Source organism: Pseudorasbora parva, chromosome 15 (genome assembly GCF_024679245.1).
Source record: "Pseudorasbora parva isolate DD20220531a chromosome 15, ASM2467924v1, whole genome shotgun sequence".
Taxonomy (NCBI): domain Eukaryota; kingdom Metazoa; phylum Chordata; class Actinopteri; order Cypriniformes; family Gobionidae; genus Pseudorasbora; species Pseudorasbora parva.
Genome location: NC_090186.1, coordinates 10,085,294 through 10,113,276, shown reverse-complemented (window position 1 = coordinate 10,113,276; position 27,983 = coordinate 10,085,294). Strand labels below are relative to the sequence as shown.

The window sequence follows — 27,983 nt, the reverse complement described above, 5'->3', positions numbered from 1 at the left end:
AGTGCTCAAATTGAGAGGGGGGTAGCAAGAGGTGCACAAGAGGTTTGATAAACGAGCATTATTAAAATGACTCTGTATGCAATTGGATAGTCCTTCAACCAATCAGACCACAAGAGGCGTTATCAATGGGAAACGACCCATCGTTTCTCTATCGGTCATCGTGTTAAACCCGCCAATAGCGCGCTAGGTGGATATGCCGGTCTGTGATTGGTTCCCACAAAAGTGTAACAGAAAGAGTAGAAATGAATGTAGAAGTGAAAGACTTGCTGGGCGAAATCAAATCGGTGGCAGATCAGGCTCATTTACCCATTCCATAACAATGACAAATCTGAATAAGTTTTCACTTATTTCTGTGAATTATTTACTTATTTACTATTTACTCTTTTTAGGCCATTTTTCATGTCTCTTTAAAATGCAAACATGGTGAAGAAATTTTTTTTTGACAGTGCTGTTGCGTTCTTTCGCAAAATGTTTGGATAAAAAATATTTGATAAAATGTATATCGCTAGCTGGTCATGTATTTCGAACTTTGTTTTGCCCCTAAACAAAGAACCGCTTTTTTATATTAAACTGTGTTATTTCCTTAACTAAGACGGGTTGACGCATTCCTCTCTTAGGTCACTAAGCCCAGTTCATTCACTATGCTACCAAACAGAGATTAAGTTTATTGATTAAGCGACCAAACACCTCCACGTGTTCCCTATTTAAATACAGTTACACGAATAGTTGAACAATCAAGTATGGTGACATAAAATATGTCCTCCCTCACATCTCCCCCTCCCTCTCAAGGGGGTAATCTAGCACTCGGAAAGCATTCCACCCATAGGGGCTGCCATTGCTAGCCAAGCCATCACCTGCTGTTAGCATCCCATTCATTTTTGAGTCACTTTGACAGCGAATAACTTTACATCTGAGGCGTTTAAGGACTCCATTTGTCCATTGTTTATTTATAAAGAAACACGACAATGTATAAAAGGCTCCATTACCTTGTATCTTACAGTATTGCCCCGTAGAAGCTGTTTTTGTAAAAATAGGCTAACGATTGCGTCATAAGCAACGCGACTGTCGCACAGTTCAGAAATTACCGCATAGACAGGAGGAGACGCTCGCAGGCAATCTTTTACTGTCTATGAGACAGGGTACGTGGAGACATAAAGTCTGATAAATTCAAGGGGGAAGAATGGGGAGAAGCCCATAGTGAGCCAAAAGCAACGGGAGAAAATATTTAAACAACGTGATTCAGATTTCACTTTCCACAACTACTAGAAGACCTACAGCTGTCCGACAGGTTGCTCACGTCACATCTACTTCGTCAAGCTGAGCCTGCGCAGTTCGCTCAGCTATCAGGTGAGTGCTCCTTACTGACCTCGCTTTCCGCCATTGAAGTCAATGGGATAGCTTTGTCCATTTCTTTTACTGTCTATGCTCCCTCTCTCATTTCTGTCAATAGGGGGGAGGGGGAGATGTGAGGGGGGATGTTTCAGTCGGGACTTTTTACTGCGCCGAGTCAAAGTACTCTCAGAAGTGCTATTCCACCATACATTATAGTTCTCCTTTTAAATCTGCTTAGAAAAGCGCCACGTTTTATTGTGTGTCACCATACTTGATCATTCAACTATTCGTGACTGTATTTAAACAGGGAAAACGTGGAGGTGTTTGGTTGCGTTTAACTTAGGGTGCGTTCACACTTGTCATGTTTGGTTCGATTAAAACGAACCCTGGTGCGATTGCTCGGTTAGTGCGGTTCATTTGAACATATGTGAACGCTGCCATGCGAACCCTGGTGCGCACCAAACAAGCGGACCGAGACCGCTAAAAAGATGGGTCTCGGTCCGCTTCCAAACGAACTCTGGTGCGGTTCGATTGATACATGAACGCAACACGGACCAAAGACATGTAAACGGACCAAAAACCGGACGTATAATGTCACAAGATGTGACGCATAATGCAGCTGATTTGACGACGCGGAAAGATCGTTATCCAAAATAAGTAACTTTAACGTTAGAGGGCAAACGTAGAGCAACGAGGAAGAGCCTCCTCAATATTTGGTCTGACGAGCATGTTTCGAAAATGCTAGAAAAAACACACAAAAAGCATACCTGGCTCTTCTCATCTAAGTTCCTGTGTTGCCCATTATTAGCAGGTACAGACGACAGAACGGCCGTCTCTTTTGCTTAAGAGACGCCCGACTCTTTTCTGCACAACGGAGGAAATCCTGCTGCTGTTTTGAATGTTTTGAACATTTTATGAGCTCTTCATGAGTTCTCAGCGGGTAAAAATAATGCCACATGTACACGCATAAAATGATCGCGTTTAATCCAGCACACAGCGTTGTTTTGAACATTTCATGAGCTCTTCATGAGTTCTCTGGTAAAAAATAATGCCATATGTGTTACACGCATAAAATGATCGCGTTTAATCCAGCACACAGCGTTGTTTTGAACATTTCATGAGCTCTTCATGAGTTCTCTGGTAAAAAATAATGCCATATGTGTTACACGCATAAAATGATCGCGTTTAATCCAGCACACAGCGTTGTTTTGAATGTTGTGAACATTTCATGAGCTCTTCATGAGTTCTCTGGTAAAAAATAATGCCATATGTACACGCATAAAATGCCCGCGCGTGTAATCCGCACACAGCATTGTTTTGCATGTTCGGTAAACGAGCTCCTACGTCATATAAACCGACCAATCAGGTTGTGAGCGTCTCCCTGTGCCTTTGGTTCGGTAACTTTAGGTTCGCTGTTAAAAATGCCCGTGTGAAAGCTAAGCGGACCAGGACTATTATTTTTGTTTTTTGGTCCGGACCAAACTAACCAAACGAACCGAACTACAAGTGTGAACGCACCCTTAATCTCTGTTTGGTGTCATAGTGAATGAACTGCAGTGGGGTAAATTAAATGCTATCAGAATATCACCGCGCGTCAGAGCGATTAAGTGCACACACTCAGACGAGAGAGTTATGTATCAACTCATTTTAGTTAAGGGAATAGCAGTTTAATATGAAAAAGCAGTGAAGTATCCCTTTAAGGCTGAAATTGTGACATTTTTACTTTGAAATTTGAATATTTCAATATTTGAATATTTTTGAAATTGTGACATTTTTTTTTACAAAACTAGGCCCTTAAAAGCTGCCTGTAAGTTTCACCCCTCTGTTGCCATCTCTGTTTGAACCCTGAAATTGCAGTTATTTGCAGTGTTATCTTCTTCATGGGTGGTGCATTGATACAGTTCAGAAGTATCTTATGTTTTGAGGTGTGAGGGTTGTCTATCAATTCACCAGTTGTCAACGATGATTGTCATTTTGATTATTCTGGATTGTAAGCCCCCATCCATATTACAAGTTTAATTAATTTTGGATCATTTTGAACCAAAAACAGTTATGGACAGCAGCTTTAGGGTCATTTTAAAGTTACCGACTGCTCCTTTATCACTACTTTTTGAGACATTATGAAATAAATATTTCTGTGCCACTGCTATTTAGAAGTCACATGGTTTTTGCAGGTCTTCAAGTGACTTGTATCAAGTCAAATCACCTTTATTTCTATATTGATTAATACAATGCAGATTGTGTCTGACAGTGTTTAGCTTTTGTTCCCTAGTTGACAGTATAGGGCACTCCTTCCCCTTCTTCAGCAACACTGCCATGAATTCAATTTCCTAGTATCTGTATCTAGTTGTGTTTTCTTGGCAAAAGAAAAATCCACCTGGCAAAAACTACTGACTTGACAAAAACAAAACAAAAACAAAAAAACATATTTCTGGACCTTTATAAGGAAACAACCAAGTATTCCAGAAAGCAGGTTATGTGAAATACCAAGTATGTTAACCTCAACTTTCGGTTCCAAAAACGGAGATAACTTTCAGGGTATGCAAGTAACCGTGGCAACTCATCCTCTGAACATAACCTGCTCCGGAGCAGCTCATGTTCCAGGGTTAGTTTGCTTAAGATGTATTCAGAGGTGTTTTAAATAATTAATATAGTTATTAATATAACCAAATTTGTTTCAGTTATATAATATACAATATTTTATCTTAATTCTAAAGAATTAGAATAATAAATAAATAAAAAATATGTTTAAATGTTAATGTACTTAAAAAATATGTATTATTTATTTTATTGTCATCTCACACATGCATCTACTTTCAATTAATTAGCATCAAACAAACAACATAATCCTTATTCTCAGTGAATAAAGTTACATATTAAACGAAGGCATTGAACAAATTATTGCTTAACCACCAAATAGGTGGCGACGTGCACTAAGTAGGTTATATAACTCGCCATTAAACAAAAGAAGAAGAACAAGTAGAATGGTGCGCTTCTTAGCGTCTGTTTCCACGGGGAATCATCGATTCATCACTCTGTTAAGAATGTCTTGTGTGTTAACCAGGGAACATACTCCGAGTTGGCTGAACTTACTCCCGGATTTATTTTTGGAACCAGCATACCTCGAGTAAGCAAGGTTTGGGTTAATTAACCTAGAGTTCAAGGTATATGTGATGGTAAATCAACCTTGCTTTCTGTAATACACCCCTGTTGCTATGACAACAAGTCCCAGATTAGGATTAAAGAACCAAACAATCTGAGATCATGCCAAATCGTCAAAAATTAAATCCAGCTAACCGAAGAACGGACCCCACTTGACAATACAAAACCTTGATGGCAAATGCAGAAATAAACACAACTTAAAGCTACACTGTGTAACTTTTTTAGTTTATTCTTAGCTAAAAACACTTTGTTCCTTCAAAAATATATGTGCTCGTTAATGTATATTTACTTCTTTTAAGTAATAAAGTATTCTAGTAAGTTTATAATATGCCATTGAAAATACATACGGGTGAGGGGTTCGAATGCCGGTCGCCATGTTGCCCCTCCATCTTGAAAGTACATTAGCCAAAGAGGGACATACCCGTAAATTCAAGCTTCACCTTTCGCGTTTTAACACTCGATGGCACCGTGTCGAATATGAAGACTGCCATGTTAATCTTGGACTAAATCGGCCATTGTAGGAGTTAAAACGAAATTGGAATTGAGAGGAACAGAAACTAATATTCACTGGATTGTCATATCCCTTTTCACCGCTAGATGGGGGAAGCTTTAAATAGACAGACAAAAAATATAAATGAGAACCAGCTGAGGACAATCAACCCAGATAAGAACTGGCAAAAGGACTCTGGGAAATAGAGTTCATGGCAGGGACACAGTGGATAGACAAGAAAACACAACTAGATACAGAGACACTATAGGAAATCCAGTTGTTAAGGCTGACATCACGTGGCAGCGCTTCCGGGTCCAAACGCTCTATCTTATACCACAAGAAAAGCTACAAACAGTGCTAATCTACACACACAGTGTGGTTTAATACTACAAAAAAAGTTATAATAATAACCTTTTTCTCCATACCAAAATTCCAGATGGCCAGACAGCAATTCAGCTTTTATAAATCATTAAAATATTAATGTCTGTAACGTTGTGACCATAGAGAATGTTGTGTAGACTGTAAGTATTTAAAATGTTTAACTTTTTTAAATGTTTGATGTTTAATATGAAAAAATAGCGCTCATAAACGGGCGTCAATGGCATTCTCAAGTGAAATGAGTTGAGGCTTGGACCCAGAAACGGCGTTTCTTACGTGACGACTTAACAAGTGAATAGAGTTCACGGCAGTGTCGCTGATGAAGGGGAAGGAGGAAGGAGTGCCCTATATTGTCAACTAGGGAACAACAAGACACTGTGACACTTTAAAAGCAGAATCAGAGCGATAAACAGGAAAACAGCTGTATCTATTATGGAAATGTAACTATGAAAACAGGTCATATTCTGCTGTAAAGCAGCTCTAAAAGACAATTGTTTCATTCTTTACCTCAAATTTAGCTTGTGTACGGCGGCACCTGCTTCTTTTCAGTGTCCTTTTAGGTCTGCTGCTATAGTCACCCACTGTTACATGGGGTAAACAAAAAAAGAATAGTAGTTTATCACTCTTTGTTATTTGCCTGGACTGAAAATGTGTATCAAATAGCCTACAGAAAGACTCAAGACTTCATTCAATTCGAGAACTGGGGGAAATTTTAAACCAATTAGCATATTTTCTCAAACTCACCCCAAAACTAAAATACAAATCACGTCTTTTCCCGGTTTTTAAAAACATTTTAATGGAGGAAAAAAGAAATACCGAGTCCATGTCAGTGCTTGGTTACGGCTTTTTAATGAATGAGGGAACCCGCTGAGTCTTGGTCATTGAGGAATGTAGCTGCACTGGGATCTTCACATTGTCTTGCTGCGCGCGCATTCATAAATGAATATATCTGCCGTCTCTGGCTCGCGTTCGCGCGCATCAGCGCTGGAGCTGCCCGTGGTGCTGATCGCCTCACGCTCGCGCAAGAACAACACCGACATGAATGAGCGGTAGGATCTGAACACCTCCGACACTGAGATTGAACTTGATGCTCCCTCACAACCTCCAGTCTCGAAGAAATCGAGCATGAATCTGAAGTGAGGCGGAAGCCTTTTGGAAGTCGATGGAAAGTCAATATTAAACCTGCAGCTGACATGGACGTTCCTGCACGTGTTTTAATAGGATTCGTGAACATGTCCATCGTGAGATTTTTACTTTACTTTATTTAAGATGTTTATTTGGAAGAATTCATAATAATTTATAATGCTGCTATAAAAAAAAATCTGTTTAGAAGGAACAGAAGATAACTACATCCATCTGGATTCTTTGACATTTGTGGAGATATGGCTCGCATTCTTGTCCTTGTTAACTCAGTCGGACTGTTGCTCTTCGGTAGTGAATTGTTTCTGGTTGGAGCAAGTAAGTTTATTCTTACTACGAAAATGTGTCTGATTATCAGTGTTCTGTGTTGTATTGAGTGGATACGCGTGTGTTTCTTCAAATTAGATGAACTGATCCTTTGCTGGTTTGCTTGGATGCTCTGTTTTAACGTCTTTGTGCGTCTCTGAGCAAAATAATGCCATGAAATAGGCTACATAAATGATTGTTACATGTAAAACGAAAGGTACCTCGAGATAACGATCTCCCTTATGTTGCATGCTTTTAATATGGCCAATAGACAAACACAGATGTTAACATGCTGAACAAATTGTACTTTGGTTACGATATCAATAGAGAGAGAGAGACTGCTAGACTAAATGTTGACTTGGTCATTTTGGCCATTTCCAATTTAATGTTGAATTCAATTAAAATTATGATCTGCATAGTCCTGCCAAGTATTTGTTGTACTCTCACAGTAAGATGAGTGTTTATGCTATATTTAAAACTAGATTTGTTTGATTATATGGAAATGATATCAGTGAAATTTGTCCTATACAACTCTGGTCAGGATAAACAGAAATCAACCACTGAGCTGCAGTTGTATTCTGTGACACTATTGCATTGGCTAAATTAAAGATGAATTAAAAGGAAACAAGTGCATTGTGTATTACAGAAAATGAACTAAAGCCTGCTTTGATTTTCATGTTTTATTTTAAGAAATTGCTGTTTTGTAAATGCTTTTAACCAAAGCGACTTGCATTGCATTCAATATGCTTGTTATTTATTCAATATACAAGTTCATGTATTCGCCTTTACTGTTTGAGCTACACAAACTTAAATATTGTAAAACCCTGCCATATTTTTACAAAACAGCTTTTTCCTTGTATCCCTCTGTAATTTTGGGTGAATTTTAGCATTTTCTTGCATGTAATTGAAGGCATGGAAGCATGTCAGGAAAACATTTTTCTAATCCTTTCCCTTTTTTTCCCGATTGAGTCATCTGGGATTTTGTGTTAGCTTTGATAAGGCAGCAGTTGGCACTTCTGTTCTCACAAGCTCAGTGTTTCTGTCTGAAATATGAACACTTCCAGTGCTGAAAGTTGCTCTTCAGAAACTAGGACACCTCTCCTTTTGCAAAATAGATTACAAAACACAACTGAATAGTGCAAAATTCATTCTCAAAAGTAATAATTTATTTGTGCATATAACACTAAATAACCTATGCACTCACTCATTTAACATTAATAAGTGTCTCAACACAAATGCATGCAAACTACAAGTACAATACCCTAATACTAGATTAAATTTAAAGAGAGGTATGTGTGAGAAATTATGATCATGCAGCCTGAAATTGGTCCTAGTTTATGATCCAGAGCAGCTTGTTTGCAGAGATTTAGGACTTGGGAATTTTTTAATTAATCTGTGTGTGTGTGTGTGTGTGTACCTTGACAACAGACACCTGAAAGGAGCTAGTTAGTGTCATCCAGAGCATTGCACTGCTCAAAATACTACAGCAAATTCCCTTTCAGTTAAACTCATGTTAGATCACGTCTGGTGAAATATGTCAAACACAGACCTGAACCGCAATGACCACCTTTAGAACTGAACGAACTGAAACGGCAACTGGGCCAGACAAAACAGACCTTTTCTTTGAAACCTTTCCATCAGATGTTCAACGAGCACTGATATGGGTGCGGTGTTCGCGTGTTCTAATGCATCTAGCCATGTTGTGTAAATCCAGAGCATTTGTGCTCAAATTGTTTGCCTGTTAAAAACTGTCCGACTTCCAACACCTCATCTGGCTCGTGTTGAGGTGACAAGAGAATTGCATCGGCAGGCCAGACCTGTTGGACTGTAGTCACCAATTACATTGACCTTAAACTGCCACACTGTCCAATTCCATATCTCTTGCGGGCACAGGGAGGGGAAGTGTTCACGGATCACTGCTAGAGCCTATAAACCAATCAAATGAGTTTAGCTAGGGACGTCATTGTCAGCAGGAAATTAGTTGGTACTACTGCACAGGTGATATGCTGGGGCAGGAATGCATGGCTGTGATCTCATTAGTATTCATAGCTACTGGTCCATTAAGCGTAGTCTAGCATATGTAGCCTATACATTTTGATATTTTGGATAGACAATGAACATGCAATATTAACATAATTATGAACTACGTACAAATGTTTTAAACACATTTAAGATTCATTCAACAATGTATTATTATGAAATTAATCAATTGATTTATTAATACATTTGATTATTTATTTTAATTACTTTTTTTTAATAGCACACACAAAAATCAATATATGAAACATTTTATTGTTACACTGTGAACAAACTCATAATAATAAGAGACTCATGTGCTGTTGGGTGGCTACGGAGCTCATCTAGTTTTGAACAAAGAAAAGCAAAAATGTGTTTTACAAAGATTTCCACACAAGGACAAGATTAACTTTTGTTTTTGACTCTAACGTGTCTTTTGAAAAGTAAGGACATAACATGTTAGTAAAAAGAAACATCAAATGTAGAATACTAGGTTCAGATCTAACAGAAAACAACAATAGACTACAAGGCCAAAAGTAATATTTTAATTCAATTACAAATCATGGACCATTAGAAGATTAGAACTCTTCATGTCATACATTTATAATTTGTGTCTCATTTACCCCGATGGTTTAATTAATTTTTCCATTGGCTGCTGGTGGGTTCACAAAATTGTAGGGGTCGGAAACCCTCCCAATTATATATATTTTAAAACTGCTTTAAATTGGCTTTTTCACTACCCTAGTGAAACACTTGAAGCAAACATCACTTGAAGCAAAAATCCACTCTTCTGTCCTTTAAATGTCTGTGCTAAAAGAGCACGTTTAAACGTTTAGTGAAGCTGATTGCTGTAGCCTTTATTTGATGGATTTTTGAAGGCAGCATAGATGTATCCTTTCGCTGACTTTGATATTCCACAATCCAATGCATTCCATTCTGTGACAGTTGAGCTAGAAAAAGAAAGATGGCGTTTGAAAGTTGCAGTTGCTGTCAGTTTGTGTGTAAATGTACGTTTTTGACCAATGTTTTCCATTTCTACCGAGAAATTACTACTGTAGTACTTGTTTAATTTATTTATAAAAACGACCAAGTACAATTTTTTGTATTGTACCGGATTTAGCTCAAAGCTAATTTTCACCCGCAGTCCTTTGGCAGGTCAACATGAACAATAAAGTAACATACACAATACATATATACACAATAAAAACATACACATACTGTCACTACAAACAATTAAACAGCAACCATCTCAATGCCAATGTTTTCTAGTAATTAAATATTTGTTTAGTTCTTAAAAAAGCTTGCTGTAGATCATTAAACTGTTACCCTGTTTTTGAAGTCTGTTTCGTGAGGTGCCTTTGCGCACTTACGCTGCCTTAGAAGTCATTGCCTACACATTTAATTAACTCTCCTCAGAATTTAAGTCCTCACTCAAGAGTGTTGAAGCAGTGTTAAAGTTATTGAGATAATAATTAAGTGATTGGGTGAAGATTGACCATTAGTGATGAACCCCTGCTGTTAACAAGTAGATTAACTGAAGGAAACACCTGATTACTTTTTCTCTTGGTTTGTCTGGCTGCAATAACTATGTTACAGCAGCCATACATAATCTCATAATAAAAATCAAGGTTCAAACTAAAACCAAAGCAAACACTGATCACCATAATGGTAACCTAAAATTGTGACTTCAGTGATTCTGCTTGTTAAAAGCAGGTGTTCATCACTAATGGTCAATCATCACTTAATTAATCACTTAATTATCTCATTAACTTTAACTGTTTCAGTGTTACTTTTAACACTCTTGAGTGTGGACTCAAATAAACTCTGAGGAGTGTTCATTTAACACTGGGTTTTTGCTGTGTGATTAGGCAGCAAGGCAACAAGTCAGCTACCCATGTGTGTATGCAAAAAAATTCTCAATTTCTCATTCTTCTGCTATGTTATGTTTCTCAACACCTCTAATTTGCTGAAAGTTACATACTTGCTATTATTGGCTAATTTCTATTCCCTCAGACAGTTGTGTTTTGGCACATTCGGGAAAGAGCGCAGGAAAGACGTCATAATTGAAAGCTTCATTCGGGAAAGACGTCATGATTGACAGCTTCAAAAATAAGGTTGATATGCCAGTATGCATAAACTTAATAATTACAATCATGTTGCTTGAGTTCCCCATTTTGCCCTTGAAAACCGAATGACTGTTTAAGTGTGGTGTGGGGTGTTCTGGTGTAACAGTGACATCTCACTCTGCCGGGAAAGTGCAGTGCTCCCCCGAGGCTGAGACGCGTTCCCTCTATGGCTTTGTGCTGATAGAACACCCTGCAGCTCCATCTGTGAGTGCATTGTCTACCCTGAAAGGATCAGACAGCACAACATTTCACGTAATCTATCATGAAACCCCTTACCATTGCATGCCTGGAGGTCATTAGATCATTAGATAACATAGAGATGGACAGAGATATGTGAGAGAAATGCCATATTTAGGTGGTAAAGACAAATGATTTTGTGTTGTGTTCTCTTTATTGCAATCACCAAACAGACCTTAGAAGCAGCCAGGGGATTCTTTTAAATCCTCAATTTGGTTAAGAAAGCAGTTGTTCAAGAAAGGAATCAATATACACATTTGCAATTTAAACAGTTGGGAGGACCTGCATTACTTAACATTTAAAGAAAAGAGGAGGAAAGAGCAATCCGGATTCTTTTTGCAGCCTTAATGTGTATTTTTAGCTAGCAGAATCAAAGCCAAGCAAAATTCTGCCTCGACGCTATTTAAATGCTGCTGACTCTCTGAACACATGTTTATTCTGCTTTCATATACTTGTGGATTGTAGTTGAACTTGCATGGGGAAGTTCTCTTTGAAGGAGATTTTAGAACTGCCCGTGTCTGCTCTCAGTCATGAAGACCAGCTGAAGTGGTGCTATGTGCCTGTTTCATGGTTTACTCTGACAGGATGTCTGTGTCTCATGTGGCCTCTTGCTTTTTAACTGTATGCTCAGTGTATTACCCAAGGTGACCTGCGCTCCTCGTTCTGTTATGTAACATATTTGAGTGCTTCTGACTTGTGCTTCAGTGGTTTAGAAGTGACAGAGATAACCACAGACAATAATATATATGTAAAACAGTGTTTCTTTGCATAAAGCCTAGACCCACATAAAACCAGTATACATTTTATTAGCTCTTTAAACATATAAATCACTTCTTGTTGGGTACTAATGGAAGTAAGCAAAGCTTGCATCAATATTCATTCACGTTTGCAGCACACATTTGTGAGATACTTCAATGTCTGAAGATTATAGACAAAAGCAGTTACTTATGATTGATATCTTGTCCTATATTTGCAGCAACATGACTTTAAAGCAATAGTCCACTAAAATTATGATTTTGCTTTTATATTCTCCTGTACTTTTCTCACACAGTCTTTCCGCTCCTGTATTATTATTATTTTTAAATGCAAATGAGGCATACTGCAGAATTTTAGAGCTTCTGTTTTCCTTACAACAAAAGACTTAATGTGATAGTTCAGGAAGGAAAGACGTGGGTTGTGGTACTGTCAGCATTTGCAATGGATTATCTCACTGTCTGAATAAATGAAAATGTTTAAATACAAAATTTGAGATGATATTTTGAAACAGATGGGGAACTAAACATCCATTGACTTCCACCGTATTGAAAAAAGAAGAAGTGTTATATATATATATAGCCATTAACCATGAACTGTTTGGTTCTTCAAAATATCTTCTTTTTTGTTAGGCAGAAGAAAGAAATTCAAACAGGTTTAGAACAATTAGAGCATGAGTAAATTATGGCATAATTAAAATGTTTGGGTGAACTAATCCTTTAAGACTATATGATTTAATACAATACAATACAATATTTGTCAAAACTTAACAGAATAAATCACTGAACAAAACCTTAGAGGTGTGTAATGCTTTGGAAAATTATTTTAGACTGGAATGGGTTGGGTAAATAATGACAATTACATTTTTTGTATTTTAACATTTTTATTTATTCAGGCAGTCAGATAACACATTGCAAATGTGACAGTATTATTTTCCACATCACTAAAGAGCTTATGGCTGGCCGTGTGTCAAAATTTATGTGAAGCTACTTTCAACCCCTATTACTTCAAGGACAATGAGCTCTTGCGGGGGAAGAGGGAGGTAAATATCGCTAAAATACAAACATCTAATGAATTATTTCATAAGAACCTTCTTTTCCCAGTCAGTGAAGAATGTTCATTATATTAAGTTGATATACACAGTAAAAAAAAAATTTAACTTTTAAAAACACTTAAAGTGTTAATTTTAACACTACTTCGGATCATAAATGGTCCCAATCTATGTAAACAAATACACTGTTCGTAGAATTTACAGTTTTACAGTGTTAATATAGGACCTTACAGTGTAGAAAATATATACAGTGAGTGTAAAGTGTTACACTTGTTGTTTAAGTTTTACATTGTGGGGTGTTTAAATGGATCGTTTACCCAAAAATGAAAATGTGATGTTTATCTGCTTACCCCCAGGGCATCCAAGATGTAGGTGTATAATGCACAACAATGGGGTGTTTTCTATAAGAGTCACTATGAGAGTAAAAAGCAAGACATATAAATCCATATTAAACCCTGCAGCTCGTGGCAAACCATAATGTCTTAAGACACGGAATGATCGGTTTCTTGGTAAAACCGAACAGTATTTTTTTTTTTTTTTCCTTTTTTTTTTTTTTTACCTCATATCAGACGAATCTCATCTAGTATTCCCAATGCCATTACTTCCGTTAAAGCAGGTAAAAAACCTGCTGCGATCATAGATATATACAGTGTGTACGGAAAGTATTCAGACCCCCTTAAATTTTTCCCTCTTTGTTATGTTGCAGCCATTTGCTAAATCAATTAAGTTAATTTTGTTCTCATTAATGTACACACAGGACATGGGGCGCTGTGTGTACATTAAAGAGAAAAAAATTAATATTGTGATATTTCAGTTTTTCTTTTTTAATAAATCTGCAAAAATGTTAACAATTCTGTTTTATCTGTCAATATGGGTGCTGTGTATATATTAATGAGAAAAAAATGAACTTAAATGATTTTTGCAAAAGGTTGAAATATAACAAAGGGTTAAAAAATTTAAAGGGGTCTAAATACTTTCCATACACACTGTATATAGAGTCCTCATTAGTGCCAGCATGGATTGGTCGAATGAAGCATCTATTTAAATATATATCTATGATTGTGGAAGGTTTTTGACCGGAAGTAATGGCATTGGGAATACTAGATGAGATTCGTCTGATATGAGGTAAAAAAACAAAACACAAATACTGTTCGGTTTCTCGAAGAAACCGATCGTTTTGTGCCTTAAGCCATCACTGTGTTTAATATGGGTTTGTATGTGTGTGTGTTTTTTACTCTAGTGACTCTCATAGAAAACGCCCCATTGTCATGCATTATACGAGCAATTGTAGGAGTTTAAAATCTTCATTTGTGTTCTACTGAAGAAACAAACACACCAAAGTCTTGGAGTAGGGCGGTAAGAAGATAAACATAAAATGTTTGGGTGAGCTATCCCTTTAACTCCATTGGATTACACTATTAGTGTTATTAATAAAGTTTTCTGTTCAGTGCAAAATGACACTAAATGTTAATATACAAGATTAGACATAAAATCAAGAATCTTCAGACAGATGTATAAATCCAAAATGTATTTAACAAATGTGCAAACAGCTACTTCAAAACATATGTCAGATGTGTAAAGGTCAATTATTTAATCACATTCATGAGGTGTTGCACAGAAAAAAAAGAAAGCAAAAAAGTTTATTAAATCTTCGAATTTGCCTAGACATGAACAAATATGATAGGTAGATTTGAACAAGATTGCATAAAGCTACTTGTCAACAGTTTTGTAGCATCCATGAATGCTGTTCATCTTTGTCCCATCAGCGAGCAGGTATGGCTGTGTGGTCTCTTCAGTTCAATCGAGGTGTGTAATGCATCTGACAATCATTTTAGACAGGAATGGGTTGGGTAAATAATGGCAATTTAAAATGTTTGTATTTTAACATTTCCATTTATTCAGGCAGTGAGATAACACATTGCAAATGCTGACAGTACCACCATAACTCACGTCTTCCTTTATCTAAACAATTATTTTCCACATCACTAAAGAGCTTATGGCTGGCCGTGTGTCAAAATTTATGTGAAGCTACTTTCAACCCCTATTACTTCAAGGACAATGAGCTCTTGCGGGGGAAGAGGGAGGTAAATGTCGCTAAAATGTCAAAAACCTGATGAATTATTTCATTAGAACCTTCTTTTCCCAGTCAGTGAAGAATGTTCATTATATTAAGTTGATATATATTTTTAAAAAGGCTATTCATTATGCCATTTCATAATTGATTAGTACATCACATTCATTTGGCATTAAAATGCACTGTACTAGAATAGATTCTTAGTCAGTGGGACTTCGATGTGTTTTGACAGTGACACATTTTGTTGAATGTACAAAACTTTGTTGCTTTCTGTGACAAATGTGTCAAACATGCTGTACGCAATTTAAGACTTAGAGGTGCAAAAACAATTGAAGGCAGAAATGACCCCTGCAGATGTTATCCCATGATATCAGTTTATGAAAATCTTTCATTTTTCACTTCACTGAGCATCTGCTGGACAGATGGAATGATCAGTGTTTAGTTCCTGTAACAACACACTATAAGAGATTACTTCTTACACCAATGGACAAAACAATATTGTAGCCTTTCTAGTTTCTGACAAATGTGTCTGTAAGTTGTTTGGCTGCTGAAAATATCTTTTACCAACAGTTAGTTCCGGATCTCTGATCTGATTAGTCGAGCAGCATTCTAAAAGCACGGGGGATTTCTCAGCATTTCATTATAACATCATCTTTGATTGAGTGATTCATTTAAAGGGGGGGTGAAATGCTGTTTCATGCATACTGATCTTTTTACACTGTTAAAGGGGGGGTGAAACACTCAGTTTCAGTCAATCTCATGTCAATCTTGAGTACCTATAGAGTAGTATTGCATCCTTCATATCTCCGAAAAGTCTTTAGTTTTATCATATTTATAAAAGAAATATGGGCTGTACCGAGTCTTTCCGGAAAAAACCGAGCGCCTGGAGGCGTATCGTGTGGGCGGAGCTAAAGAATCACAAGCGCGCAAAGCGGTGACGTCCTCAAGCGTGGAGAAACCCATCTATCTCAGCTAATACAGATAATGATCCACAATCAAATCTGAGGCTGAAATAAACTGAACAGGAGAAACGGCAACATCAGGACGTCCGTCTCTGTGGTATGTAAGTTACTGTATTTAATGGCCTCTCCACATTTCTGTGTCTTTACTCGCAGTGTATGAGGACATGATTCGGTTTATGGACTATTGTATGCGACTAGACCTTAGAAGTAGCAAGCAGAACGGTTTTGCACGTCAGACTAGTGTAACGTTATACAGAACAACAATGGAGTCCGTTAGTGCATTTGAATGACGAAGCACGCGATCGTATCGTTTACTGATGTTTACTCATGCGACGGTAGCCAATAGCAGAGACATTTGAAGTTGATTTACTCACCGGCATCTTCCAAAGCAGGACCGCTCTGTCAAAAACACACTTCTTTGGTATGATTTGGTGAAGTCCTGTGACAGCAGTGACCGTGGAAATCCACTTTGCGACGCGACTGAAGCGATGCCTTGAAGCTTCCCGTCATTTCTGCGTTCACATCGGTTCAAATGCAGCGCTGCCTTCCCGGGGCGCGACATAAGTGTTCACAGACGACTGGATCTGCACCTGAGAGACTGTTTACAGCGTGCATTTCCTCTCTCTCCCTCTAGCCACGCGCGCGCGCACCCTTCCGGGAGAAGAGCCCGTACAGCCCATACAAGGACCTTCCGCTCTATTTAACGTCAAGTAGACCCATACTCGAAAAAAACTCGCCGAAACTTGTGAGAAACCGGAAGGAGTATTTTTAACACAGAAATACTCCATCAAACGTCCAACATTAGTTTTTGAAACTTTGTCTATGTTTAGGATGGGAATCCAAGTCTTTAAAGGTGTAAAAAGCTCAGTATGCATGAAACAGCATTTCACCCCCCCTTTAAAGACTTGGAATCCCATACTAAACATAGACAAAGTTTCAAAAGCTAAGGTGGACGTTTGATGGGAGTATTTCTTTGTCAAAAATACTACTTCCGGTTAGTCATAAGTTTCGGCAAGTTTTTTGAGATCATGCGTCCCCTTTGACGTTAATGGGGGCGGAATTTCCTTGTATGGGCCTTACGGACAATTCTACCGGAAGCGCGTGAGAGAGAGAGAGAGGGAGAGAGCGAAAGTAACAGGCTACGCCCATCAAAGCGCTGGCTCGTAGGCTGCGCTGCTCAGGTGATGTGCACATAACAATGTCACCAAAAAAGTGCGTTTTTGGTTGCCAGACCAAGACAGTCCTGCACAGATTCCCCAAAAACCCCGCGTTAAGGCAACAGTGGATGTAATTTGCTTTTCCGGATCAGCAACTGAGTTGCGCGAATGTTTATATCTGTTCGCTGCATTTCGGTGCCGACTGTTTCATAAACAAGGCCCAGCTCGACGCCGGATTTTCCCGATCGCCTAATGCTGAATGATGTAGCAGTCCCAACGTTAGAACCGCAGGCGGTGAGTGAGACTGCTTCAAATGTCTGTGTTTTTGCCTATGCTCATCAAGTAGCCCAAACATGATCACGTATAGTTAATTGATCAATGGAGCATGCGATGTGTAGTGCGTGTACATTTGTTTAGCTGGCCACTATATGTGTAACTTTATGTTTGTGTATTGTAAAAGCACTCCAAACAACAATACACAAAGAGTGGGGAAATATGTTGAACTAAATAAGCTCGCTTCTTCATTCAAATGCGCTACTATTCCGTGTCTTTCTATGTAAACACTAACTTAACCTGCCGTGCAAAACCAGTCCGCTTACTGTCTACACAAACCACGCGTAAACACACAAACACACGTGCACAACTGCACTTCCCACATGTACACCTTCAAAGACAAAAATACGACGATATAATTCAAGTATAAATATGTAAATAACACAAGCCGCTAAGCATATTATATAGTTAGTGTATAACTTGTACCACATAGAGACGTCCTGCTCTAGTCGTTTTTGCTGCTGCTCCTGTTCAACTGCAGCCTCTGGGTCTGATTCCGGATCATAGATGTATGGCTGTATCTGATTAAAAGCCATATTTTTATTTTGAATAAAGTTTATTTCCCGCTGTTAGGGATGACACAGCTTTACGACGCACTCGACTCAACACAATAGCAGCAGCGCTGCTGCACACGTCATTATTTAGCTCCGCTCACACGACACGCCCCCACCCACTCGGCTTTTTTCGGAAAGACTCGGAACAGCGCATCTTTCTTATATAATTAAAAAAAAAAAGACTTTTCGGAGATATGCAGGATGCAATGCTACTCTATAGGTACTCAAGATTGACATGACACTGACTGAAACTGAGTGTTTCACCCCCCCTTTAAAGACATTTATTAATTTAAAGGGTATTATGCCCCTTTTTACAAGATATAAAATAAGCCTCTGATGTCCTTAGTGTGTGAATGTGAGGTTTTAGCTCAAAATACCCCACTATGGTTGACTCGAACAGCTCGTGTTGGATGAGCTGGTCAGAATTGAAGCGACTGGAATTAAATTGTTTTTATTTCTATTAAAAGCGAAACAACGGCTGTGGCTTAATGTAAATGTTGCTCTGGCAAAAATGGTTTGAAAGCAGGTATATTCAGGAACATTAAGGTGTTAGTTCACCCAAAAATGAAACTGATGTCATTAATGACTCACAAGAGTGGAAAGACATTAGGGTAAGATCTCTTTTCATCTTCGGAACACAGTTTAAGATATTTTATATTTAGTCCCAGAGCATATGCAGTCCATGCCCACTTTACTGTCCATGTCCAGAAAGGGAATAAAAACATCATCAAAGTAGTCCATATATGAACCAACATCAGTTAGTTAATTAGAATCTCTTGAAGCATCGATAATACATTTTGGTCCAAAAATATCAAAAACTACGACTTTATTCAGCATTGTTTTCTCTCCGGTGTTCCTCAAATAAAGATTCAAACGGCCATGAATCAGTGAATCGATCAATGATTCGGATTGCCAATGTCACGTGATTTCAGCAGTTTGCATCGCCTGTCAAACTGCCAAACTGCTGAAATCACGTGACATTGGGGATATTGGCATTGTCTAAAATGTAAGGGAGTCTTGTGCTGTTTTTCCTTGTGCCTACAGTCCGACTCACATGTGGGATAGTGTAGAAATATCTTATATAACATATACATCTTCTGTCAGTGTAAATGTAGAGCTTCATAATAACCCCTTGCAAACAGAATTACACAAAAACAATGTAGTAGCTGCAAATTTAGAGACTCGGAAGGTTTGATGCATGTGACCCATAGATACTTTGATGTGCAATCCTTCACCAAGGTGGCCCTCTCTTTCCTCAAAATGATTTTCCATGGCCCAGAGATGGAGTCAGACCTCTCTCCATCCAATTTACACAGCCATTGCTGAGGGCAAGACCAGCATAATCAGCCCTGACCCCCATTGTGTATGATAATCATAACTGCACGGAAAAGAGTGCTGCCATACTAGGGACCTCCCAGGGCATCAACACAGGACATTGATTATCAGTCTGATACTGAGTATGATCCTTCAGCTTTGTGATGCATTATGGGTTTTGTTGCCGATAGTTAGCTTGGAAGAATGATGACCGCAGATCCAAATGTTATGGGTTATGGTGTGGGTTGTTTTTCAGGGGTTGGGCTTGGTCGCTTAGTTCCAGTGAAAATAACACTTAATGCTTCAGCATACCAAGACATTTTGGACCATTTTAAAGGTGCCCTGTGTAAAAATTGAGATATAAATATCCAAAAAAATGACCTACACGCATCAAAAGAATGAGAAGAAATAAGGGCGATGATGTCATTAAAAAAATGTCAAGTTATAGTGCTGCAGAGATATCAACCTTAATTAGCAGTAGCATTACTAGCCCCGGCCCCGACAGGTATCGTAATACCAGTCTCGGCCATGGGAGGTGGTATGCGGGCAACATAACCACCAGCCAACCTGGCGTACTTAAACCTGATGTCAATCGTGTGGAAAGTACAGCCCACTACTTCATTTCGGTTCAGGGAAGAGAGTGGACGGATGGCCGAAGCCCTTGGCCCCTTAAATGTATCTGATATGATAAAAATAGCTGTTTTTACGTGACCGGAAAAAGCGGAAGTTCGGGCGCCCGGCGACTGTGTCCTGTCTCGTCATAATAAAAGTCCCGGTACTCGCGAGCCGTTTAGAATAGGCGCCCTCCAGTGGGCGAAAAGTTGCATTGTGCACCTTTAATGCTCCCAATTTTGTAAGAACAGTTTGGGGATGGCCCGTTCCTGTTCCAACATGATTGCACACCAGTGCACAAAGCAAGGTCCATAAAGACATGAATAGGTGAGTTTGGTGTGGAGCAACTTAAATGGCCTGCACAGAGTCCTGACCTCAACCCGATAGAACACCTTTGGGATGAATTAAAGCGGAGACTGCGAGCGAGGCCTTCTCGTCCAACATCAGTGCCTGACCTGACAAATGTGCTTCTAGAAGAATGGTCAAAAATTCCCATAAACACACTCCACAAATTCCCAAAAAATTCCCAAAACACACCAAATCCATTTTAAACCCTACGGATTAAGAATGGGATGTCATGTGTATGGGATGTCATGTGCATGTAAAGGCAGGCGTCCCACGGCGTTTGGCAATAGTGTGTTAGATAAACTAATATCTATAAGAGTAAATGCACCTAGCTTTAGAACTCGGTTGTTTGGAAAAAAAAAAAAAAAACATGTTCTGATATCATCCTCGATAAAAATTGGCCATATGTTGAAATGATATTCAATTAATTATAATTAAAACAATTTCACAACAAATAACTACCCACTACCCAACTAAATGACCAAAAACACACAATCAACACCCAATGTGGCATATATTTAAAATACATACATTTGTAAAATGTAATTAAATTGTAATTAAACTAATTTTATGTTAAGTAGTTGAAATATGAGTTTCGTTCTTTCTTTCTATCTTTTTTTTAAAAGGGCCACACTTTAGAATAGGGCCCAAGCCTCACTATTAACTAACAACCAACTATGATTTGATAGGCATTGATATGTGCTCTATAAATACTAATAAACAGCCAATATTAATATGCATGCTAATAAGTAACTAGTTAATAGTGACAATTGGACCCTAAACTAAAGCTTGTTTCAGGCATGTTACAAAATTTGGCATATTTTTAAAATATATATTTTTAAATATATATTGTTGTATTGTTTAAATTTTTTAATTATTTATACTTATGCAAATTATTTATTGATCAGAAGAAACATGAGAATGTTTGTGCGATTTTAAGGCATTTTTTGGTACTCCTCTTTGAAAATGCCTGTTAATTTTGTGGCCTTGCATCATCATACAGATCTGCAACAGAATCGCTGTTTAACAAGCCACAACTTATTTCAAAACAGCTGTTATGTAACTTAGCTAAGAGGCTGTATTTGTTGTTGTTGATATTATTGCATGGGTTTGGGTGCAGGAACAAAAAAACACCCCTTCCCCTTTTTGCAATCGCCCACACAAACACATAAAGTCCATTAGACCACTGCTCAAAGAAGATGCTAGAAAATGCTCTCACAGTTCAGTCTAGTTCATCGCCTTTCTATTTTCTCCACAGCAACAGAGGCATGTGCTGGAGTATTGGATCTGTCACTGTGCCCCTCTGCTTTTTGTGATACTAATTAGCTTGTCTATTGCTTCCTAAATCAAGATAGAGCACCCTACAGCTGAGCCGAATTAAAAAAAGGTCCCACATAAAAGTTCCATATAGGACAAAGTGTGCTGGATTCAATCAATTTTAGAAAGCAATTTCAATAAAAAAAAAATGTCATGAAGAGAACACTTTCAATTTCTTTGTGTTTTTATGAATCCTGTAGGTTTTATCAAATCTATGGCTGATTCTGTGATTTAATCCGTGGTGATTTCTGCAATTGTCATTTCGATTCAGTCATTTTGTTGCCTCCTCTGAAAGCTGACTCATTTTATCACAAATAAAGTGGTAATGGACCCAAACAACTTTTCAAGATCCTAATTGCCCAGGAGGGTTGTACTAGCATTAAAGAAAAAGGAATGCATTGTAGCTTTGCATAAAACATCTGCGGGTACCAAGTTTGCTTTTAGAGAAAGCCGCCGACCCTCTGAGAGCAAGCTGGTAAAAAGAGAGTTATAGAATAAATGTTTTCTTCCCAAATCTGATTGGTCAGATTGGAAAGATTTCCTGGCGAGCGACTCAGACGTTCTAAAAATATCGATGGCAAATAAAAAAAAGAGCACAGCAACATATTTCAAACCTGTGGATTATTGTTTTTTTTTAGGAAGGTAATGGATATTCTTCTTGTTTGACAGTAGGTTATTGCTTTAGAGGTTTTCTTGAAAATATGTTTTGGCTGCACTAGTCTCTGCAGTGGAAATGTTATAACGGTATATCAGTTGAAGCACGGCAGCCAATGATTTCTATCATTATCACTCTACAATTAATAACACAGGCTGTGTCCAAAAGCTTAGGCAGCTGACTTATTGCCTTACTGCCCTATCAGGCAATGACTTTGCAGGAAAGAACCTCACAAACTGATTACGGACAGACTTCTGAGGCAGCGTAACGGTTTAATGATCTACAACAAAATAGAGAGAGCTTTGGTGATAACTAAGCAAATAATTTCTCGCTAGAAAAAGTTGGTGAAAAACACGTTCACACACGAACTGACCACCAACCGCAACTTTCAGACGCCACCCATCTTTATTTTTTTAGCTCAACTGTCACAGAATGAAACGCACAGAATTCTGGGATAGCAAAGGCAACAAAGGATACATCTATGCTGCCTTGAAAAAAATCAATCAGATGAAGGTATATCAGGAAAGGGAAGTGAAGCAAACATTGGATTCGGACGTGCCTTAATGCCTTCCTACCTTGTAATGCATGGCACCGAAGTGGGCAATAAGGCCTATAAAAGGTTATATAAATTATAATGACTCAAAGATTTGAAGTTCATTTTAAAGGTGTCATGAAATGGCTTTTTAATTTTTTCATACTGTCAGGTCAACTAATGATGTTCGTGTGGTTTTTACATTCAAAAACATCATGAATAAGTAATAGGTTATTTTCTACACTGGTTTGGAGTCTCTCTCCTGAACACTGGGTTTTGATGGGCGTGCCGCACTGGAGACACGGAAGTAAACCCCCATCGCTAGGATTGGAGAAGATTTGCATTTTAATGAGCTTCAGCTCCCCTGTCAGTTCACATGAGGGATTGTTCTAAAAGCAGCAACCGGAATAATTATCTGAAATAGCTCTCAAAACGCATTTATCAAACAAACACAATGATTTATCTCTCATCCACCCGCGATTGATTTATTTTTGTATTGCTTGGCCCGCCCGATCGGGGGATATAAGCGCAAACTGCATAAGCGGGCGCACACTCTTCAAATATCAAGTCAAGAGAGTGAACATTAACAACGTTGATCAAGAAATGAATGTTATTTCACTTTAAGATTCACCGGCCGGCCGACGTGCTTAGCCCTGGAACGTTGGGCTTTTCGAACACCCTGGCCCATAACATATCCAATCTGATCTGTTCTGATCACCGAATTGCAATGAACCAACAAATAAGGGATCTGTAACAATGTAATACTATCACATAAAAAAAACAACAAAAAAAACATGTTTACTCACATAAGTGTATTGCACTATTCCTGTCAGATCCAATATATAAGGCACATCATTGTGTTTTAATTAGGGCCGGGACTCGATTAAAAAAATTAATCTAATTAATTAGAGGCTTTGTAATTAATTAATCGAAATTAATCGCATTTTAATCGCATATAAATATTTGACCTGAGAACAATGAGAAGTAATTTTTCACATGTATTTTTAGTATACCATTGAATAATGACTGAATACATAAGCTTAATCAACAAAATATTGTTTATTTATTTCAATCCAGCAGACCAGCGCAATGTTTGCCATTAAGTTTAGCAAAAGCATATTTGTGATATTTGAGGCTCGATGTGCTGCGGTGATACGCAAATTCCTTGTTGTATAGCTTGCACACTACCCTGCTCTTGACGACGCTTTCGTTTTTTAAAACAAAATTTCCCATCCACGGGGCCAAGCAAAGCAGTCTCATCAGCTTCTTCGTTCATGTTCACTCATGCCCTGCGTCTCAATCAGCTCCCTAGTTCCCTAGTCAGGGCACTGATCAAGACATAAGTCAATGGGCTGACTCCCTGATCAGTGCCCTGACTACTGAACTAGGGAGCTGATTGAGACGCACCCATGTTGTTGTCGTGACTCCGGAGCATAGACAGTAGAGCGCTAGTTGGTGTTCCAGTATAATCGGTCCGTCGAAACTGATTTATTGAAAAACGTTCCGCGGTGCAAAAATAAATGCGGTAAAATGTTTTATTTTTTTTGCGTAATTAATTAACGCGTTAAAGTCACGTAATTAATTAATCTTAATTAACGCGTTAAAGTCCCGGCCCTAGTTTTAATCTCAATATTTCTGCAAATCCAGCATCGACCCGAGACTCGTTTACTAACAAATTTATTGCAATCTCCAGCGTGTTTATGGCTCGTTTAGCAGCACAAATTGGTGGGCGAGGCTACAGAAGCAGCATATACATAGAGGTGGCATTTCACCCTTCTAATACGTCATTGATTTGAGAGCTCTCGTTTTCTGGGCCTGGTGTCTATAAAAGCTTTTCTTTTACTAACAAGGAAGATTTCAGCTCCAAAACTTACAGGATATTCTTATATTACCATGACCTTTTATATATCAAAGGATCAAAGGAAAGTTGATTTCTCAATTCATCACCCCTTTAATATCTATCTTGTGTTCTAGACCGTCCACCCGCTCCGGTTAATGTGTCGGTCATGCACCTGAGAGCTGATTCAGCAACCGTGTCCTGGGAGGTGCCTGAGGGTGACATCATCATTGGCTTTTCCATCTCCCAACAGGTAAATCACTTTTCAAGGAATACATTTCAAAATTTTACACAAAATATACCTTGTCAAATGTAATATTTGTGAGAATGCAGATATTGGTAGCTTGTGTGCTTTTGTAAATAAGGAGAGGAGACATTTACATTTGTTTTTGATTGCCCATAAACCAAAAAAAATTTGGTCTGACCTTGGCTCATGCTGAAGAGAACATGATGTACTCCATGAAATATAGTAAATATTACATTATAATGGACACGTTTAATCTTATTTAATCTTGCATAATGATTGATGTGTGTTACTTTTATTAGTTATACAATAAGTAAAACAAGATATGGTTTGTATAATGCTGATAGGCATTGTTACATCCATTTTCCATACCACTTGTACTATACTGGGTTGCAGGTGGTTAGGGGAAAGTTAGAATAACATTACAGCCAGTCAGTTCAGTTCACATGAGGGAGGGATTGTTTTGAAAGCGGCAACTGAAATGATTCTCTCGACCACAGGGCTCGTAAACGTCTTTATCAAACAAACACAATGATTTATCTCCCATCCACCCGTGATTGATTGGAATATTTTTTTTGTATTATATATGGCCCGATATAAGTGCGAACCACACACACACGCACACACACACACACACACACACACACACACACACACACACACACACACACACAAACTGTGCGTGTGCACACCCTTCAAATGTCAAGTCAAGAGAGAGTGAACAGCGCAGATCAAGAAAGGAATATTATTTCACTATTTGAGACACACCGGCCAGCCGGCTTACATTTTTGTACCCCGTCTGGAAACCGCATAGTTAAAGGTATGTTCTGTTAGACACGTACACAGAATCAAAATGATCTATAACAATGCAATACTAATACATATAAAAAACATGTTTTACTCACATAATTGTATTGCACAATTCCTGTTGGATCTAATATAGAAGGCACAGCATTGTGTTTTAATCTCAAATGTCTGCAAATCCAGCATTGACCTGAGACTTATTTACAAACGATTCCACTGTGAAATAAAGTGAACACCACTGTCTTCCTCATGTGAGCTGGAACTTCATTAAAAATAAAGTTCAACTATGTATCCCTAATATTATGATCCGAAGGAAGCTTATGCAGCGACTGTGTTCTTCCACAATATCTTGCTATCTTCTTTGGCATGTTTATTGCTGTTGGCTGGCGCGGGCCGATCAGCTCCATGAGTCGGTGGTCGGGGCTACTGAATTAGATGTACTGTAGAGGTGTTTCGTCGCGCGGTGATGTAAAGATGCGCACACGATCGTTTTCTGGGCCTGATGTTTATAAAAGCTTTTCTTTGACTAACAAGGAAGTTTTCAGCTCTGAAACTTACAGGATATTCTTATATTACTATGATGTTTTATATATCAAAAGCTCAAGGGAAAGTTGATTTCTCAGTTCATCATCCCTTTAAGAAACATTCCTGGCTAACCAAAAACAAACCTTAAAGCTGCACTGTGTAAATTTTAGCGGCATCTAGTGGTGAGGTTGTGAATTGCAACCGCTCACCCCTCCCTTTTGGGTGTATGGGTGCACTGTACATAGAAATAGAAATGGGGCTCATTCTAAGGTGACGGTTCATTATGTAAGGTCTTCATACACCACTGAAAATGTAGTTATGTATATTATATTGCATTTCTGTCAATAGATCCTCCTAAATCTTATACAGTGCACCTTTATAAAGAACGTTCTGGGAACCAAAAAATTGTTACCTGGGACCTATTGAACATTGTACTGGCGTTAATTTTAAATATTAGGTTAATCACCAATACCGATATATTGTCACACCCTTAATTAACACAATATCGATATTTACTTTTATGAATATTATCGTCAATACCGGTAAATCGCAACATGCCTATTTCACATTCTAGCCATTACAAATCTGTCATTCATGTAATGCAATCGGTTGCCTCTACATATAGATGTACATAATGGCTGTGCATGCGACGCTCACAGATTAATGTATTATTAATTTAGCCAAGGACTTCCATCAGACTCCCCCACGAGCCCAAGGGCAGAGGAAAGTGCTTTGGGTCTATTCACATTCTTTAAAGAGCGACTGAGGCAGAGCTAAATGCAGCATTAAGTTAGAGGTCAGAATTATAGCTGAAATTAAAGGCTGTCATGTTTGGCACTCAGGAATTCGCAAAGATCCTTTAGTGCCCTAATGTGTGATTTATATGTTTAGGTGGCCTCACAGAAAGTGCTTACTGTTACTACTGACCTCTAGACAGCATGAGCTGTTTAAAATGTCAGCAAATACCAAGCTCTGTAGGTGATGATTCAGAGTTTGTAAATTCAACAGGAATTTAAAGTTTGTGCACCCCATATTGACAGAAAAACACAAATTCGTTCAGATTCATCAGATTTATTAAAAAAGAAAAACTGAAATATCACATGGTCATAAGTATTCAGACCCTTTGCTCAGTATTTAGTAGAAGCACCCTTTTGATCTAATACAGTCATGAGTTTTTTTGGGAAAGATGCAACAAGTTTTTCACACCTGGATTTGGGGATCCTCTGCCATTCCTCCTTGCAGATCCTCTCCAGTTCTGTCAGGTTGGATGGTAAATGTTGGTGGACAGCCATTCTCAGGTCTCCAGAGATGCTCAATTGGGTTTAAGTCAGGGCTCTGGCTGGGCCATTCAAGAACAGTCACAGAGTTGTTGTGTAACCACTCCTTCGTTATTTTAGCTGTTTGCTTAGGGTCATTGTCTTGCTGGAAGGTGAACCTTTGATCCAGTCTGAGTTCTTGAGCACTCTGGAGAAGGTTTTCATCCAGGATATCCCTGCACTTGGCCGTATTCATCTTTCCCTCGATTGCAACCAGTCGTCCTGTCCTTGCAGCTGAAAAACACCCCCACAGCATGATGCTGCCACCACCATGCTTCACTGTTAGGATATTATTGGACAGGTGATATTTTTCTCCACATATACCGCTTAGAATTAAGGCCAAAATGTTCTATCTTGGTCTCATCAGACCAGAGAATCTTATTCCTCACCATCTTGGAGTCCTTCAGGTGT

At 38.4% G+C, this 27,983-nt stretch overlaps 1 protein-coding gene across 5 annotated transcripts in view; it reads left to right on the top strand.

Annotated features, from left to right (window-relative positions):
* Positions 1 to 27,983, top strand: part of fndc4a (fibronectin type III domain containing 4a) — a 55,872-nt gene that overhangs the window by 9,649 nt on the left and 18,240 nt on the right. For 2 of the 5 annotated variants that reach the window (XM_067417069.1, XM_067417068.1), the window contains exon 3: positions 24,821 to 24,936. In XM_067417069.1, coding sequence (XP_067273170.1) covers positions 24,821 to 24,936 — 116 coding nt within the window. Of the gene's footprint in view, positions 1 to 6,314; positions 6,821 to 24,820; positions 24,937 to 27,983 lie in introns of those variants that run through there. The other 3 variants (XM_067417071.1, XM_067417067.1, XM_067417070.1) reach the window with 3 other exon arrangements.